Source organism: Marmota flaviventris, chromosome 7, assembly GCF_047511675.1.
Source record: "Marmota flaviventris isolate mMarFla1 chromosome 7, mMarFla1.hap1, whole genome shotgun sequence".
Taxonomy (NCBI): domain Eukaryota; kingdom Metazoa; phylum Chordata; class Mammalia; order Rodentia; family Sciuridae; genus Marmota; species Marmota flaviventris.
Window position 1 is genome coordinate 122838091 of NC_092504.1, and position 20713 is coordinate 122858803.

Genomic DNA, 20713 nt, shown 5'->3' on the forward strand with positions numbered 1-20713 from the left:
AATTCTAATCATCCTAATCCAGAGTTACTATTAATATAATATTTGGTCAGAAAAAGATTTTTTTTGGGGGGTACCAGGAATTGAACTCAGGTGCACTTGCCCACTGAGTCACATCCCCAGTCCTATTTTGTATTTTATTTAGATACAGGGTCTCACTGAGCTGCTTAGTGCCTTACTTTTGCTGAGGCTCGCTTTGAACTCGTGATCCTCCTGTCTCAGCCTCCAAAGCCACTGGGATAATAGGCATATGCCACTGTGCCTGGCAGAAAAAGGCTTTTAACTAAAAGGAATTAAGGCATTATATTATGATGTATGCTATATAATGTAAAGCATTTCTGATGTTTTTTTTTGGAGAAAAGTATTAATGTTTACTGATTAGACTGTAAAACTATAAAACTACTATAAAACTACTGATTAGACTTTAAAACTATAACTGTATAGAAATAAGAAGACATTATGTTTCATGAAGCAGAGCATGGCTTGATAAACCAATATTAGGACTATAATATAAAACATTGATCTGCATTAGATCTTATCTTTTAATTTTAATTATGTGAAAATTATTTTAAGGCCAAAGTAATAATCTTTTTTCAGAAACACAAGATTACCCAAGACTACCCAATTCTACACTGAATTTCAAAAGATTTTTCATTTATGTCATAGTGAAAAACAGTGATCTATTCCAAGTCACAGTGAGATCTTGACACTTCTGAGCTCTAAGTCCATTAATAGATTTTTATCTCAATCAGAAACTAGTTTGCGAGACTCTACCCCATCAGGATCCCACCAAAATTCTCCCTAACTTTTTGACCACATCTTCTTCTAAACATTTGAAATCCATAGTTATCCTGAAACCCTTCATGCTTTAATTGCAACCATGTCCCATAACAAAACCGTTACCAAAGCTGCTGATGATCTGAATCTTAGTGAATTTATTGGATTTTCTCCTCATCCACTTGGTGATGAAGATGCAGCTGAGGAATAAATTGACCAAAAATCAGACAGTAGACAGATAATGAGAAGAGAACCTGCAGAATCTACTCACTGAGTATGATTCCCAAGTAACAGAGCAATTGCTCTACCTACAGAGGCATTCTTGACAGACTGGAGATTGTTAATAATGTTTGAAAGGGTACTCTGAAGATTTGTTCTTTAAAATATCATTTTGTTTGCTTTTTTATAGTCCAAAATGACCACTCTGCCCCCAATACTCATGACACGTCCAAAGCTTATACACTTAGCCAGACAGAAGCTACCATGCTCCTCAAGACTAATTCCAAGGTAAGTGTCCCTTGTTTTCGTTTCTTACTGAATAAAATTCTGCCATAAGAGATGGCAATAGTGTCTCTAAGAAAATAAGATTGATTAAGGAAAAGAGAAATGTATATATTGTCATATTCAGATTCTCAAATTTGTTGTTTCAAAAGGATTGATGAAGCTCATTGAAATACTAAAGAGGTATTTATTTATTGAACTAGTACTCATTTAATCATCTCACTCCTCATTGCATTTATGTCAAGGTTCCTATAGAGTTTTGAGATGTTTCCCTTTTTTTATTGTGTGCAGAGAAAAGAAAGGAGAAGCTTTAAGAAATAAAAGCATATGGCTTTTTATCTGTGAGGTCTCAAATGCTGACTTCTGGTTTGGAGAAATGAGGGCGCAGCCTTCCTACTAGGATAGATTGACAGGCTTGCCTTAGGTCCCAAAATGACGCTGGGCCCTCGAAGTGCGTCGTCAAACTGCCGCTTTGAACGGCTGCTGAGCTATTAGAGTTGTCACTGAGAAAATGCAGAACAGAGAACTTGATGCATTTATCATATTTATGAATATTAAGTGAGATTGTGCTACTTTGAATTTGCCATTTGTAATTTTGTTGACTTTTAGTAATACACATATTATTTATCAATATAAATAATTTGCATATGTAAGTTTGACTATTTTCCTTACTGCATACTTCTCAATTCCTGCAAGGCATAATGATCAAAGTATTATGAGACTTCTTTGTTCTCATATCTCATTTTTAGTATTTTGGGAAAAGACCAAAGCCCCTGGATCAGAATAAATACACAGCTAAAGAAAAATAAAAGTTCTTTTAAAGTAGCAAATCAAAATTTTCTTTTTCTATAACTGAGAAATCTTTCAATAGATGCATATGGTTATGTATATGTATGAATGTGTATTTTGTTTTACTTTTGAATATTGTGAAATATTTACAAAATCTGAAAAAGCTTGTTCCTACTGTCTTTTTTAATGACTGAAATTACATTTTCTTTTTGAGCTGAGCAAAAACATAACCCAATCTCACATCCCTAAAGTCAGATGGATTGAAAAGAAAACTTCTTCTTGAGGTCTTTTTATTAAAGAAAGACATTTTATCATTCAGTTAGGGCAAAGTTTTTATAAGCATTCTTTAATAGCTTCTGGATAAAACACAAATATTTAGAAATGTTTGGTTTCGTATCTTCAGAGTTATGAGAGGCTAATAGCACATTTATTTTAAAAGGTGCAAGGAAATGTGAAGAAAGAATACACTGTGAATATATTTCTCAGTAAAGTCTTCTTAAAATCATTTGCATCTTGAAACCCTAATAATAACTTGAATTTTAAGTGTAATTAAAAAATCATTTGGGCTAGGGTGTGGCTCAGTGGTAGAGCACTTGCCTAGCATGTGTGAGGCACTGGGTTTGATCCTTGGAACCGCATTAAAAAATAAAATAAAATAAGGGAATTGTGTCCATTTACAACTACAAAATAAATTTTAAAAACATTTAAACAGCATTTTAAGGCAAAATTTAATAATGTTTGGGACAAATAAATTTTTTACATTGTCAAATAAGTATTTTTCCAAACACAATGTGACTTTTGCATTGGGAAGTTATTCTGCAGAACAGTGTGAACAAGATAGAAAACCTTACATCAAGGAGAAAACTCCACTTACTTAAGAATATGTATTATTGCCACATGTTGGTGTTTTATTTATTTATAAAACATTGAGCTTAATATTCATCCCTGTTCCATTCAGGAAAATTAAAATTTCTAAATGGTCCATTAACAACCTAACTCCATAGCTATTGCATAATATTTATTATCAATGCTATTGTAGCTGAATATTTCTGTTCTCCTGGTGGCATTTTATGTGTTTGGTAGCTTTCCAACTTCATAAGGCAGTGCTTTATTATTTCTTTCCATTTCACTCAGTGCTCAATTGATCAAAGAAAAAGAAGACATAGATCATTATGTGGAGGTGAATTTCAAAGGATTGTCAAAAGAGGAGGTTGCTGCGTAAGTATAACCTCTTAAAGATACTTTAATACAAAGTTTGTTTCTTTTGTCTTGGTTCTTTATTGAAATTTCAGTTTTCCTGTGCCATACACTTTTTTATTGGAACATAGTATTTAAAAATTAAAGATTATATTAAATAGTGATAAGTCATGTCTATTGATCTTGCACATATCAAAGTCTTCAATTTTATGGCTCTCAAAATTCTTATATTTACCAAGATATTCTGCTATCACATTTACAGTATTTAGTTAAGTCTGGGCCAATAATTGCTTATTAACCTTCATTTTAAAGTGTTCTGTCTCAATACAAGAAAAAAGGAGCTATCAAAGAAAGAGTTATGTGTCTTTTTTGCTGGTAATTAAAAAAAACTTTTATTTATATATTTTCTTTCCCGTACAAGTACCCATAGAATGAATCAATGGATCATAGTTAATTAATTCTTTAAGGAAAAATAATCTTAAATTGTCTGGATTCATTTTTAAATGTATCATGTAAACTTTACCATTTTATCACTAGTTAGAATCTAAAATAAAAATCCATGTAGGTTAGTGAAAAATTAATAGAAATTTAAAATAACAACTAAATAGGCTTAGCATTGCTTCTATATAGACTTAATGACTCTGTTATAATCAATTTCTTTAAACATTAAAAATAGAAATCATATAAATGTACATGCATCTTATGAAATTAATCAAACTCTTCAGTTTTTCTGCAATGCTACAATGTTTATGCAGCTAATGTTTTAAAAAGACTCTCAACATACTATTAGTATATTGCCTAATGCTATGGGATTCTAATATTTTTGGCATAGGTTTCATATATTCTAAAATTCTAAAACTCTTGATATATTTAATTTTGTTTGATATTATCTCTGTCAATTTGTATAGAATATGGAAAAACAATATAACTCATTCTGTCAATAGCTTCTTTATAAAATGATCAAATTTTACAGTCACTTTTGTTACTCATTTCTACAGAGCTCCATAGATGCCATATGTAGCATCTAAATCTTTGGTTAAATGTTATTCTGACAGTTACTTCACTAACTTTCCATGGTCACCTTTTGGATTAAATTAAAGGCCCATATTGTTTGGTAGTATAGTTACTAATTTTCTTTCCTTTTTAATTTTTTTATTTGTTCTAATTAGTTATACATAACAGTAGAATGCATTTTGACACATCATACATAAATAGATTACAATTGCTCATTCTTCTGGTTGTACATGATGTAGAAACATGCTGGTCATGTAGTCATATGTGCATATAGAGTTATAATGTCTGATTCATTGTATTGTTTTTCCTAGTTACTAATTTTAAGAAAAAGTATATAAGGGATATTTGCATTCTAATTTAAATATAACAATATTCAAATAGCTCCAATTGACTGAAGACTGAAGCATAAAATTAGGAATTAAATTTGTGCTTCAAAAATTCCACAGACTAAAAGCTCATTTGCAAGTAAGCTTTCAGTGTATACTGAAGAAAAAATTTTAGCTAAGATTATACAAAATAGACTCTGATGATGAATGTTTTCTTAATACTATTAATATTGATATCATTTTTCCACTAAGGATATTACCAAATTGATTTCTTATTTATCATTATGCTACAGAAAAACAGTTACACCGGATAATTCTCAGTCCTTAATAGTGCATTTTCTCCTTAAAGCTTCCCACACTGGAGTAGGCTTTTAGATTGAAGCCTTCTGTAAGATAGTGGATGCAAACTATTAGCATGAAGATAGCTTGAGCATGGCTCACTGTTATGCTTTTGATTGATACACATTCTGGATCTCACCCCAGACAAACTAATTGAATAGCATATAAAGGAGAAAATTGATGAGTGATTTCAGCATCTCCCAGTAATGCCCAGCAGGTGCTATGAAGAATTATGCATATTCTATTAGCCCAGGGATTGCTGCATAAAACTTTTTATTAGCCATTCAACTCTAAAAAGATAAATTGTTCAACAAGCATTTATTAAGTACTTACTTTATATCTAATACTAGGTTTTTCACAGTGGGAGGGACAATGATATTTTATTGTCAGTTGCATGGCCTCATCCTGAAGCCTTAATGTCTATTTGAGACAGTAAGACCTGTGAGCAGGAGACAATAAGAAATGTGTGCATGCTGATTTCATGTGAGGTACAACCCAGAGGCTGAAAGGAATCAGAGAGAAGTGGGATGCTAGTATGACACTTGTCAAGGCAGATTTTGAGTTTGGCTTTCTGTCTGAGCAGCATGATAAAATGATCTAATTGGTAAGTCATAGATCTTCAGTATAGAAGGATGTAATGGCATAGAAATTCTAAATGTCATTTTCAATCAGGCAGAATCAATCTGAGATATGCCCTGAAATCCCATTCTCTGTATTGCCTGTATGTCTTTAAGATGGTAACCAATAAATCGATGTATACTCATTAATACAATTGATGTGCACTAGCTTTGATATCCCAGAATATGCATATGCTCTTCCTCTAGTTCCCAAATAGCCTCTCATCACCTACCCCATATATACCAACTTACACATAGGTAAACTCACAGTGACTTTCCTCCTCTTGTGCTGGGTGAACAGTTTGTTTCTAAGAATTGTTGGTTATTTGTTTTTGTTTTGGCACTAGGGATTGAACCCAGGAGTGCTTAACCACATCCCCAGTCCTTTTTTGAGTTTTATTTAGAGACAGGGTCTTGCTGAGTAGCTTAGGGCCTAGCTAAATTGCTGAGGCTAGCTGTGAACTTGTGATCCTCTTGCCTCAGTCTTCCAAGCTGCTGGGATGACAGACGTGCACTACAGCACCCAGATTTCCACTTGTTCTTTAGATCCAAGCCCTCACTTATTCCAAGACTTTCTCCTTCAGGTAAACTTTTTTTAAAAATTAATTTTGATTAGGTACATATAACAGCAGAATGAATTTTGATACATTGTACACAATTGCAGCACAACTTTCCCTTTTTCTGGTTGTACACAATGTAACGTCGCACCATATGTGCAGTCATACAGGTACCTAGGGTAATAATGTCCATCTCATTCCACCATCTTTCCTCTCCATGCACCCTCTCTACCTCTCCCTCTCCTTTGCCCAAAGTTTCTCCATTTTTTTTTTCTGCATCATCAATTTCTCCTTTTCCACTGGATCAACCCCACTGACATTCATATCTTCTCTATCACTTCCCTTGGCTTCTCACCTCCAACCTCTATACCATTGTTTTCTATCCTTCAGAGCAAGCAGAAACATTGTTTTACTATTTTTGCCTTCCATTCTGGCCTTGTCAACTCTGAATTCATTTCTGATCCCAGTACTCACTGCAGTCTCTCCATGTGGGGTCCTCAGTGACCTTCATTGTTGCCACATCTAATCATTATGTTTCTGTCCTCACTGCGCTTGAAGTCTTCTCAGCATTTGACAGGGTGCAACACTCTAGCCCTCAAATATTCTGTACTGGTGGTTTCCAGGAACCCTGTCCTATGCTGTTCCTCCAAACTGGACTGCCTCCATCTCCTTTGCTGACTGGATTTCTGCTTTCAAACTCTCAGTGGTGAGGAACCCAAGGGCTGGGTCCTAGGCCCTCTCTTTCAGTTATACTTGCAAACTGGATCCAGTCTTAGAGCTTCAAATATTAGTCATAATTTGGCAACAACCACATTTTAAAAATTCAGCACTGAATTCTCCATCACACTCCAAATATTTATATTTAACTGCTTCCTTGATATGTCTACTTGGATATAAAATAGATATTCCAAATTTAATACAATGTCAAACCAGACTCTTGCTTCCCTTCCCTCCTCTCCCACCGTTAGTAACCTTTCCACAGTCTTTCCCTAATTTAGCAAGCCGCACCAAGGCTGCCTGGAGTTTTATATTGCCTTTATCTTGCCCCCACTGAATCCCCCATGATGCCCCAGTAGATACCAAAAACACATCCCGCGTTGACCTACTTGTCCTCATTGTATAGCTACCATCATGTCTTGCCAAGATCACTAGGACAGTCTCCTAACTGCTCTTCCCCAACCATGCTGACTCCACCAAAATCCAGCTGCCAGAGTATCTTTTGAAAAACTCGATCAAGACACTTCTTGGTTTAAACACCCCCACCCTGAAGTGGGCCAGGACTTTGTGCCCTCTCTGGCCTAGTCTCCTGTTCTCCCTGCCATTGTGTTCTCCCATTGTGGACTTATTGCTGACACTCCTTGTCAGTGGGTATCACTTTGAATGGGACTTCCTCAAGGAGCCCTTCTCTGACCTCATAATGAAATTTAAATGAGTAGTGGAACAGGGCAAGCTAAAGTAGTTGTTACTGATCACACCCAGTTAGTGAAATCCAACCAGTGGGCATAGAATAGTGACAAGGCAAAAGGTTTGGGTGTTTATGTCATCCACGTTTGCCGAAGGAATTTCAGTGTGCTTTGTTACTTCTTAGGTAACTAGATTACTACTGTGCCTTGTAAGTTTATTTCTTAAAGAACAAATGCATTATATTTGCATTCTACATTTGACATTCATGACTGACTTTACTAGCTAAGTCTTCAAATGGTTCACTGATCTTTAACTACTGAAGACAAACACATCAGAAGCATTGGTATACTTCAGGCTTTTAGTTCTCTATGATATTATCAGATAGTACGATTGCTTTTTAAAAGGACCTAAAATATCACTTATTATCATATCAAAATTGCTCCGAGTAGCTAAGTAATAAAAGTGCCATTTATAGACTCAAATACAAATTCCTGGGGGCAGTTTTTACCACATTAGCTATGTATATGAGGATACAATAAACAAAATCATCTAGGGACAGGGAATATTAATCTGCTTGTTATTATTTTCTGCTTCAGCTATCCAGTTCTGTTATGTGGAAGAAGAGATCGGATTGCAATTTGTACATGTCTCTAAGATATTGCTTTCTTCCAGAATGCCTTACTTTTAACATCCCCAGTTGATATCTGCTGAACGTCACTTCAGAAGTCAGCCCAGTGGCAATTAGGACCATCAGTTGCCATATTCACTGAGTGTGGGCTGTAAAGAAACAACCCTTTAATTTCATGTCTCGTAAAACCTTTTTTTCTCATTTGAATCGTGTATTTCTTACTGACTTATAGGAGATTAACTTTAAATTAGAAGTTAGGCTTTCATCTATATGGGTGCCCACATAGTGAGAAAATCTCTAGAAAAATGGCTTGCATGTTTATTATCTGGAGGCTGTGAAGCCCTCCCTAGACCATGTCAGTTGACTTAGATAGGTACAAAAAAATTAGGATTTTTTATTTATTGAAATTTTGAATTTCAGAATTGTCTTCCAAAGGTGCTTTTGCAAACTATCCATATAGCTTTTTCTGTGCAAATCTAGATCTAGCACAATGACCAGGCACGAGATGTGACAAGCTGAAGATGTTTATTCAGAATGTAATATTTTATAACAACATTGAAGGAATCTAAACTCCTTTAGGTGTGCTTTTCTACTCCTTCATGCATGTTTGCCTACTCTTGTGAAATCACTTTGTTTTCTTTTCAAAACATTTTGCTGTTTTGTTAAGCAATAAATTCTCTAAGGAGGTTTGCAAAATTCAACTTTCTGAAGAAGCCAGTTGCCAGGCAAATGGTGTTATCATATCAAGCTTTGTCTTCCACATAGTCTTCCAAGTCTATTAAAACAGCAAAGGCCCCAAACTATTCAGATCCTTTTCAGTTCTCCATCATGGTTGAAAAATAATTCTTAAAATGTCAATATTACTGCAATTATATAAAAATCATCCCTTGGTCTATACCCATACCCTTTGCTCTTTTCTTTGTTGGAAATTAGAGAGGTGACAATAACCTCTGTCACCATCTCAGTTGTTAAATCAATACCAGGCTATGGGTCCATAAGTGCTCTTTTGCTTTCCCAGGGTCTCCACAGATATTACCAGAACAAGATCTGTTTGGCACAATTAGGGGATGCTCACTTCTAGAATAGAAGACTGCAGCACCTGTGTTCTCTTTGGAAATAAAAATTTTCAAATGCCTATCTTTGGGAAATAACAAAGAGAATAAAAATTTGTAAGAGACGCTTTTCTTTGTTAGTTTTTAGATTATTTACAACTTTAAAAATATATTTGTATTGGGACCATTTTAAACACTCCAAACTTTCTTTTATCTGGGAAGACAAATTATCAAGATGCAAACTTGCATGCACACACACACGCACACTTGCACACATAAGTACATATGTAATGAATTTATAAATATATGCATATATTACATGTGTGTTTGTATGCATGCATGTATGTATATCGAAAAACTCTGGCTTTACTTGTTAATCTAAATTTTTATGTATCGCTACATAAAAATCTTTCCATGTGTGCCCACTTAACAGAGTGAGAAAAGCTCTAGAAAAATGGTCTGCATGTTTATTATCAGGAGGTTGTGAAGCCCTCCTTAGACCAAGTCAGTTGACTTAGAAAGTTACACAGAATTAGGATTTTTTTATTTACTTAGCTTGGCTATTTTTTTTATCCCTCATAGATAACTCCTATTTTGTGTACTTTAGGTAAATTAAATCTGTGAGGAGGAAAGCTGAAATACTGAAATAACAGCTGACATGGGAAAGACAAAAGAACTGGCCACTACCATAAGGCCAAACTCTCTGGGACATACTTGGAAGGACAGAAATGACTGGGCCCTGCAGGCACCCTTTTCAAGGTGTCCTGCTTAAGTAATTGTTAGTGTTTATTAATTATAACAAAACATTCAACAAAGTATTGTTTCATTCACCTTATTCTGTTTCATACGTCAGAGAAATGACATTTTCCAGTAATCCATTTTAGAAATTTTAATAATATGGGTTTTTTGGTTTCATTCTCAGTTTTTATATTTAAAGATTTTGATTGTAAATTCAACAATGTTAATCCCCTCAGTTCTTAACTTAATTAACAGATCAATTATTAATGCATTTGCATATTAATTAATTAATGACCATAGTATCTTCCAACACTTTTATGGGATGAATGAAAAGAATCTTTCCAAACTTCTTTTGTGCTTTTATAAGTTTTTTTTTTCCCCATTTGTTCCCCCACTCTGTTCCTGAGGGATTAGAAGTTCCATGATCAAAATAATGTCTGAGGGGCTGGGGATGTGGCTCAAGTAGTAGCGCGCTCGCCTGGCATGCGTGCGGCCGGGTTCGATCCTCAGCACCACATACAAAGAAAGATGTTGTGTCCGCCGAAAACTAAAAATAAATATTAAAATAATGTCTGAGAAGCCTAAATTTTATTCTTAGGAACTGGGAAACCGTTGGACCCTCTCACACAGAGAAGTAGCATGGCTTCATTTTGAATATCACTCCAGGATGACCCGGTCTGTGGGCAACTGCCAGGGTATTGATCCAAATGAGAGTTGGTGGTGACTTGAGCAAGGCAGATGGAGAGGGAATGATAAGTGGTCTAAGTTAGGGGATGGGAAGATCAAAACTTACAGTGGAATTAATAAGGGTAAGAAGTATAAGGAGAAATCAAAGATGACTCCTGAACCTATCTGAGCAACTGTAGGAATGTGTGTTCCTGGTTGAGTCCCCAGTTCTTCCAACAGTATCCAGCACACAGTAGGCACCCAATAAATCTGTTTTTAACTAAGGCCAACCACGCTTCAGCTTATCTCTAGTTAAAATCCTTTCATTCCCACTTTGAACTGTGTTCTTTGCAAACACAACAATCATAGCTAATACTTTGGAGCACTTAATATATTTGATAGATATTGTTTTAAAAGTGTCACATGTGTTAATTAATTTAACCCTAGACAAAATCTTTCTTAGTTCCCTTTACAGCTGAAAACAGAGACATTAAGTAACTCGTGCAAGGCCACGCAGATACCAAGTACAAGAGCTCATTGAATGCAGGCAGTCTGCTCTAGAGCCCTTCCTTGATCTCGTTGCCATGCTGCCTCTGCAGTGACTCAGGTCAGGTCTCCATCGTGCTGTGTTCCCCCTCTTCTCTCCTGCTCCATGAATTGCCATTCTGGCCTAGAATGCTCTCTCCTCTTACTCTAACAGAGCAACTGACTCCTCCTTATTCTTAAGTGACTTGACTCTATCAGGTAGCTTTATCCTATAGAACTGGTTTTTAGTCAGCTTTTTCCATGCTGTGACTAAAATACCTGACAAGAATAATATTAAAGGAGGAAAAGTTTATTTGGGGGTTCACGGTTTCATAGGTGTCAGTCCATAGACAAACAACTGGCTCCATTCCTTCAAGATGAGGCAGATCATCATGGCAGAAGAGTGTGGTGGGAGGAAGCAGCTCACCTGAGGATCAGTAAGCAGAGAGAGAGAGAGTCTCCACTTGCCAGATAAAAATATATATCCCAAAGGCACACCCCCAATGACCCACGTCCTCCAGCCCCACCCTACTTGCCTTCAGTTACTACTAGGTTAATCCACTGATTAATCAATAAATTCATTCACTGATTGGGTTAAGGCTCTCATAACCTAATCATTTCACCTCTAAACCTTCTTGCATTATCTTCTGCATAAATTCTTGAGGGACGCCTCACATCCAAACCATAATAAGTACCCACCCCTCCTTCCATCACAGCACTGGAGGCTGTGACACTGCGTTGTCATGGATAGTGTCTTTGTCTCTTCTAGTAGACCACAGGATTCAAGAAGGTTGGGTGGTGGCTCATATGTGCATCCTTGGTGCACGTGGTGCTGAGCTCACAGGTGTTGGGAGATCAGTGAGTGAGTGAGTGTTCATGACCTCTTACCCCTCCATGGCCTGGTACACATGCTCTGCCTAGATGCTTCCCGTCCCCTTGGTGCCTGTGCACTGAGGAGGCTTTTATTTATCTTACAGCTTCCGCTTCCTGTTTCTTGCTCTGTGAGTCTCCTTCAGTCCTTCCTTGCTCACGTGGTAGAGTTGCAAGCTCTTGTTAGAACTCGCTCAGTAGCCATTGACAATCATGTGTTTCATTTCCCCCTTGATTAATGTTTGACAAACTATAATGACCCATTAGTAAGTAGTGGTTGTGACCCATTCTTTTGGAGATCGTGGCCAGCATTTTAAAAATGAAAAGAGAGTGCAATGAAATAGAATAGAAAAGAGAGCATTGCACAGAGCATGGCAAAATTTGGGAGGCTGCCACGTGTAATGGAAGAGAGCACAGGTTTTAAAAACAGCCTCCCTGAGGCTGATTCATAGTGGGGAAGGGAGAGGGAACATGGGAGGAATAGATGGACGCTAGATAGGGCGGGGGGAGGGAGAGGGCGTGGGGTTAGAAATGATGGTGGAATGTGATGGACATCATTATCCAAAGTACATGTATGAAGACACGAATTGGTGTGAATATACTGTGTATACAACCAGAGATATGAAAAATTGTGCTCTATATATGTGATAAGAATTGTAATGCATTCTGCTGTCATATATAAATTAAAAATAATAATTAAAAAAAAGCCTCCCTGGATTAAAATCTTAGCTTTATCCTCACCAACAAGCAACTGCCTGACTTTGAGTAAATTACGTAATCTTCCTGTACCTCAGCTTCCTCATCTGAAAAAAACAGGGTTGAAGTTAGTGGGGCTGATCTTATAAAAAAAATTAGGGATAATGATAGCAGGGCTGTACTCATAAAATGCTTATGATGATTCATCAAGTTATTATCTATAGAAGCTGCAATATTATGGGTAGTAGCCTTTAAATTTTCATTTCATGTATTTACATAATATATACATATACACATACATGTGTGTGCATGTGTGTGTGTGTTTGTACATGTATTGAATTGCAATATAAAAGTCTTTCTTTCTGTGAGTGGCCAGAAGGAATGGACTCAGATCTAAACTGGGAATCTTAGAAAGCAGGGATTATATTTTATTCACCTTTAAGACTCTTCTGATTTACATAAAATAATACTTCTGTTCCCTCTACTTTTCTTTATACAATAGACTGAAGAAACTTTAAGTTAACACTTTGTATTCCACAGATGCTAAATTATAACTAGAAAATGAAAAGCAATTAAAGTATGTAAATGTGCCCCCAGCTGCAGATGCCATAGTTCCTGTGAGGGATTCAGTTTTACTCTGAAGTTCTGGGCAGACCGGTCAAAGGAGAGATGTGATGGGCCACAGGATTCTCACTACTGAAAGGTCATGCATCAGTTATTCAAGAGAGAAAAGCTTTTTTCTGATACTAAATTCCAAAAGAAAGTTGTAACATGAACTTAGTAAAGAAATGGAGAACTGTAATAAAACTCTGTACCCCTAATGAACAATAAAATGGTTATTTATACAGTTTGTCATAACTGTTACATCTCTTGGCTAAGTTTTGTTTCCAGTAAGATAGTAACAAAATATATTAAATGATTACAGTGTGCTGATCGCTGTTTAAAGTGATCCTTCAACAACCCTATGAAGAGTCGCCCTTGTTATTAGTCCTAGAGACCAAGGCATAGAATGGCTAAGTAATTTGAAATAGGCAGTCTATTGCTATAAAGAAGCTCTTGTGGTTTGGATCTTAAATGTCCCATAAAGGCCCTGTGTTGAAGGCTTGTTCACCAGCTTGTGGTGCTCTTGGGAGATGGTAGAACCTTCAAGAGGTGGGCCTGGTGGAAGAAATTTAGGTCATTGAAGGAAAGCCCTTGAAGGGGATGTTGGAACTCTAGTCTTTTCCTCTCTCCCTCTCTTTCATTTCCTGATCATGAGATGAGTAGTGCTCTGCCATGATGTTCTGCTTCATCATAGACTCAAAAGCAATAGTGCCAAGTGACCATGGACTGAAACTAGGAGTCAGAATAAACCTTTCTTTCTTAAAGTTGATCTTCTCAGGTAATTTGTCACAGTGACAACATGCTAACACAGGGAAGAAATGGTTAGCAGAGAGGAAGGAATGAACAAACTATAGAGAAAATGGATGACATACACTAAAGTTCAGATTTTCAGAACCCTCTTGAATATTCAGGACTACACTGGATCCAGAAACTTCCTCCAGGATCACCTCTACAAGGACCCAGTAGTTCTACAATCATGATTCAGAGTTCCATGAAACTCCTTACTTAAGCTTGTCTGAAACAATTCTTATCCTACAACCAAAACAACTAAAAAAATACATTGTTGAGCAAGAGGAATTTTTGTCTTTAAAGTTAGCTTGGCCTAGGGATTTCCCTTTTCAAGATCAAGATGGATGACTAAGCCCATTTATTTTCTGTAATTGAAATGGCCACACAAAAGTTCCAAGGATGGTAAATTCTTACCATGGAAATAAGAAAAATTAGAGATCTCAAGAGTTTCAAAATATTTCTTTCAGAAAACAGTAAGAATATCACACTGGTCATAAAAAGTGATATTTTGTAGTGATAACAGAAGTTGATTCATCAAGAGGACATATCTGTGCTCCTAATGTCAGAACTTCAAAATACAAAACAAACACTGATAGGAAAAAGAGGAGAAATAGAGAAACCCACAGTCTTAGTTGGAAATTTCAACACTATAATCTCTGTAATTGATAGAAAATTTGAATGATACCATCAATCACCTTAAACAATTGACATTTACAGACTATTACACCAAACAACAAAACAGATGTTCTTTTCAAGTGTGCATGACACATTTGTCAAAGCAAAGATATTCTGAGCCAAAAAATAAATGTCCATATACTTAAAGGAAAAAATTATATGTACATAATTTTGTAAAAATATGTCCATAATTTTTACATCCTAAAAAAATCACAAGACAAATTAGAAAATATTTGAACAGAATGAAAAAGAAAACATGGCATGCCAAATTTTGTGAGGTGCAGCTAACACAGCACATCAAGGGCATCTTATAGCATTAAAATGCTTATATTGAAAAGTAGAATATAAAATGAAGGGTATACAAGTATATATAAAATTAGAGTATAAAGTGTTTATATTCAAATCAATACTCTAACCTCTCTTTTACAAAGTTAGAAAAAGAAAGCAAATTAAATTTAAAGTTAAAAGAGAGAAAGGAATAGTAAAATGAAGGCTTGCTCACAAGCCTGTGGTGCTATTGGGAGTTGGTAGAATCTTTAAGAGGCGGGGCCTACTGGAAAGAATTTAGTTTATTGAAGGTATATTCCTGAGGATGCATACCTCCAATAACCTCAATGATAGAGAAATGATCAAATGACCTAATTTAGATCATTGGAAGTATGCACCTTCAGGAGAAATGACCAAATTATAGAGAAAAATCAATGAGATTTATAGCTGGTTCTTTGGAAAAATCAAAAAAATTGATCCATCTTTAGTCAGACTAATCAGAGAAAAAGAAAGGCCACACACATCAACTTCAATTATTTTTGCTTCAACTGGAAAAACACTCAAATATATTTAGAATGAAATGGGCTCCTATAGTAACCATAAAGGAAAAAACAAAATACTCTAAATTAAAATTACCCAACCTAGGTACTTCCTTGTGAAATTTCAAACATTATATAAAGAAAAGATGCTAGAAGTTCTAGGGGTGGGGGAAGAAGTTGCCATCAAGAAATAAATATCACACTATCATCACAGTTGTACACACTCGCACTAGGTGTAGCACTGGAAGAAAAAGGACGATGTCCTCAAAATCAGAAGGATGATTATTTTTACTCTAGAATTGTATATCAGATAAATTATCCATCAAAACGGGGAGCCACATAGACTGACACATCTTCTGACAGACTCTGCTTCTGCAGTTTTTCTTGTCCCCATTCCCTAAATGGTTAAACTGAAGTGGGGGTGGGGGTATAGAATTTAAGGTAAAGAAGGCTATACAATCTGGAAAATAGCATCTAAATCAGAAGTCCAAATTAAATGTCTATGAAGTTGCTGTAGCGAATGATGGAAATAAGCACCTAAAAAATCTTAGTGATGATGTTAATATAAACCTGTCACATATGTCAGGGATAAGAAGTAATCAGGAAACTGATATTTAAGTGCACTATTAAATGTAGAAAGGCAATATAACATATGCTATATATGTTATGTGTATTATGAAAATATTAATTTAAGAAATAAAGCCAGCAAAATTTGCAAATAAACGATTGTCTCCAAGTCCTTCCCCTGACCTGAAACACCACTTATATTTAATGACAAATTCTCATGTGTATATATTTATACCATACACATACGTGAACATGCATATTCTGTTCTTCTATTTGCATTTATTTTCATTATAACTATTTTCTTAATCTAGTTGAGATACATTTCTGTCTTGCAGACAGTGCCCTTTTTTGTTCCAAGTGATCATTTTTTTCCTTGTACGTTACTATTTTGTGTGAATGTTAGAATTTTCTTGTCAAAAGTCAGTAAAATATCATTGAATTTTTATGGGGAGTACATGGAATTTATGTTATTCTAGGAGAATTGATAGCATTAAAATATTGAGTCCCACCTTATCAAGAACCATCATTTTCAACGTTAAATTATATCAGTGACAGCAGCATTCCTTCACATTTCTACTCTAGTAGAAATGAATATATTGCAAAACAGGAAGGCTTTTTTCCCACAGGTTTTTAGTAGACACACAATATCAACATAAGAGATGTGTTTTGAGTTGCTATGTTGCTTTTTTTTAATTGGTGTATAATTTTACATAATAGTGGGATTCATCATGCCATATATGTTTCTTAATCATGAATAAACTTTGAACTTATCATGTGAAAACAGTTTAGCTCTTGGGTTGGAAGTATTTCTGGGAGAAAGGACTAAGGTAATTGGTCTTTTAAAAGTCTTTTCTAACTAATTTTAATCATTTTTATAATGTGCCTATATTTATAGATTTTTTTTTATTGTTGTGATAAAATTTAGCATATTTTCTAATAATCTTTAAATCTCCTGTACATCAATTGAAATACTCTGTGTTTCTCTGAGGTAGTATAAAGATAACAATGGCTAACCACATGGGCTCTAGAAGCAGATTACCTAAACCGATACCCCAGCTTCATCTCTCACGGGGTGTGTGATGTTCACTTGTCAATTAAACGTGTTGTACCAGAGTCATCTATAAAATGGAGAGAATAATGAGAGTACCTATTTCATTAAAAAACATTATAAGGTTTAAATAAAATAATTACATGCAAAGAATTGAGAACAGCACTTGGCACATTGCTAAGCCTAAAAGGCACCTATGACTATAATTATAATTGGAAGTTATATTACTTTCCTGGCACTGTTTTTGGTGACAGCAATTTTTATTTTTCCTGATAATATTTGAAAAAATTTCTTTATCTTTTAACCAAACTAGTTTTTTAATAGATTTAATTTTTGTTCTGTTATTGATTTGTTATTTGACTCTTAATATGTCCTTTCTTGTTCTTTGTATGGGTTTATTTCATTATGTTTGTTTTATTAGGATTGTTCCTAGCATCCTGAGTTGAAAGCTAGCTGCTTCTCTGGTATCAGTTGATAGTGGTTTTTAACAAACCACTCCTATAAGCTTCCTTTTCAAAACTGCAATGATTTCTTCCTGCATGATTTGATTTTTATGTATTTTTAAAATTCTAAATATGTTAAAATTTCCACAGTGGTTTTACCTTTAGAAAATGAATAAATTAGAAATATATTGATGAGTCTGAAAGTGAATGCTTTTGGGGTGTTTGTTTTTCTTTTTTTGTAGGTACTGCAGGAGTAGGAAGTGAACCTTTATTTTACACTGTACATTTGCCATATATAATATCAGTTTATGAAATTTCTAGTGTGACTAGTGTATGGCCAGTTTTCATAAATGTTTCTTCTATGTTTGGAAAATAAATATATATTCTCTACTTATTTGTTAGACCATTCATATAGAAATATCTGTAATATTCTACTAACTAGTTTGAGCCTGTTATTTCTATCTACCTAGGCAATTGTTATTAAAATAATTTTCCCTCTATCTGTAAGTTTCTGAAAAAAAACATTAAAATCAATTTCTTTTTATCTTTCTGTTCATTTTATATACTTTGAGACTGTTATTAGGTATGTTGTTTACCACCTGCTGTATTTTTCTGTAAATTTGAATCTCATTTATGAATCTGATATAATTATATGCTCCTTGAATTTTTTTTCTGCTTGAGTTCTATTTTGCCTGATATTAACAACATTGCAAACTTTCCCTTCCTTGATATTTGCAGTACTATATGGAAATACCAAGAAGTGAACATATGTTCCTATTATGTATCTATTTTATGTATATTTTTATGTTTGAATTCAAAGCTCTTTCATCTTCTTGCAAATACTTCCTTTTATTTTTACAATATTCTTATTGATGCACATTTTTGATTTTGTAAATCTGTCTTCCTAATTTAGAACTAGTAGTTTTCTAAATATTTGAGCTAGCTGCACTAAAATTAATGTACTATTTAGAAGAAAGAGATATTTATATACATGGATATTGTCTGGCCAAAGCATCAGAATCATCAACCTACATTTGTTTTCATTGTGTTCTGGAAGTTTGATCATTGGGTATGTATAGTCGATGAGAAATTGTGACTTCACTGTTCACATGTGCAGTGTACACCTTTGTTATATTAATTAAAGTAGCACAGAGTGTAAATGATTTCTTCAGAGAGCGTACAGTTTGGTACTTACTCTTGAACACTCAAGTTTAATGGGGGAAAATATTCTCTCTATTTTTCTATATGGAAAAATTTAAATATGCCTACTAAAATGATGCACTATTCCTACAATAGAAACTTTAAAACTCAAAGAAATGAGGTCAACTGCTGTCCTTAAATAGTCAGAGCTTGACATTTCTCTTTAGTTAAATTACTACAGATTTCTTACCCAAGAAATATAAAATGATAAAGCTGGAATGAAACTAGATATCATTTTGGCTTAATACTTTCTGATTGTATCAAAGGAAAAAAAAAGGCAGAGGGCAAAAGAGTGTAGTTAACAGAGTGCCAACAAAGAGTTTGTAAAAACAAAACAAACAATAATATATTATGAGAAATATGTTATTTTCTCATAACAAAGTATCATTACCTCTCTAGAAGAAATGTCATAATATGAGAAATCTAAATGCAGATTTTGCTATTTTCCCTTATACTGTCTTTCATTGCATTGCTGAAAAGAGCATGAATAATGTTTTGTTTTCATTTTTAATTTATGTGACTTTTCCCTTTGTATTTTAAACATGTAATCTTTCTCTTAAGTATTTGTCACATTTATAGCCAAATGTATACTATTTTTCTTGCCAATCTTTTAATATTTTTTAGAATTGTGAAAGAATATATATTTTAAGGAAGCAACATTAGAATAGATAGCACAAAACTATAGTTGTAAAGAATCGATGGGTTTACTTTTCCCAAAGAAACCCCTCCTGCAGTTGTTTAATGTGAAAGGTTTTTTTCTTGAAAAGGCTAAAAAAAAAAGTTCTAATCAACTTTTGTACATTATGTAGAACTTCATTTTCTAAACTCTGCAAAAGAAAGTTTCATATTTAATGGGAAATCATGAATTATTCCATTTATTATCTACTTCCTCCTTTCAAAGACATGATCTGGATAAAAGGCGGGGTGAATAATTTCAAAAAATACAATACATTTTTAATGGGAAGGTGCAAACTACAGATTCTCATGACTATTAGCAAGTGTAGAGGAAACAGAATTTTACTTGCAAAACTCGTCAAACTCTTGCAAAGATAAAATGCATGACACACTTTAGTAATATAAAAAAAAAAAAACAGTGAGCCAAAGTTTTTCTTTTTAAGGCAACTTGTTGTTTTTGCTAAGTTTGATTTTTATATTCTCCAGCCTTCCATTTTTATTAAAAGTGAGTCATATTTCACTCGATTTATATGGAAAAGCAGTAGTTTTTTTTTTTTAATTATTGTTGTTATTTGTAGAGAATTGAAAGAAAATGTTATCTGACAGGAAAAAAATCCTAAATAAGAGAATTTCAAAAAATTTGGAGAGTGTCACAAAATTGTGTCTCGAAGTGCAGAGCAAATACCATGTTCTATTAAGTTTTATGTTAATAAAAATTGTGAATATTAATTTAGACAAGAATATTCAGTTGATGAACTAGCATTGTCATGTTTACATGTGTTTATAGTCATGAGATTAAAAAGCTCATTTTTTTGTTCTCTCCCTTATTTTCATGTTTTCTATCATCGTAATAAACACAGAATTTAACAGAATTGCATTACTTACTCATATTTCTTTTTTATTATTATAACTCAATTTAAGAACTAAGTTCATTTTTGAGGTTTTATTTTTTAGCTTAGTATTATTGCTTTTCTGATGGTTGAAAGTTACAATGTAATTTGAAAACAAAACAAAACAAAAAGATATGAATCCATACAATGGTCTCCTTTTGTCAAAGGGGCTTGGGTTCGTGTTGAATTCTGAAAATACTTTCCCTGAAAATTCTTCTTTAAAGATGGCATTCAGTTCACATCTTTCCGTGTCTGACCTTTAGTTGAAATCATTCTTTTGTAAAGAAGTTTGAATTTCTCAAAGGAGTTTGCAAATAATGACTG

General features: G+C 34.3%; 1 protein-coding gene across 1 annotated transcript in view; it reads left to right on the forward strand.

The window, feature by feature from the left end:
• Positions 1 to 1189: 1189 nt before the first annotated feature.
• Positions 1190 to 20713, forward strand: part of Ttc29 (tetratricopeptide repeat domain 29) — a 135253-nt gene continuing 115729 nt past the window's right edge. The window contains exons 1-2 of the mRNA XM_027926551.2: positions 1190 to 1281; positions 3199 to 3282. Coding sequence (XP_027782352.2) covers positions 1190 to 1281; positions 3199 to 3282 — 176 coding nt within the window. The remainder of the gene's footprint in view (positions 1282 to 3198; positions 3283 to 20713) is intronic.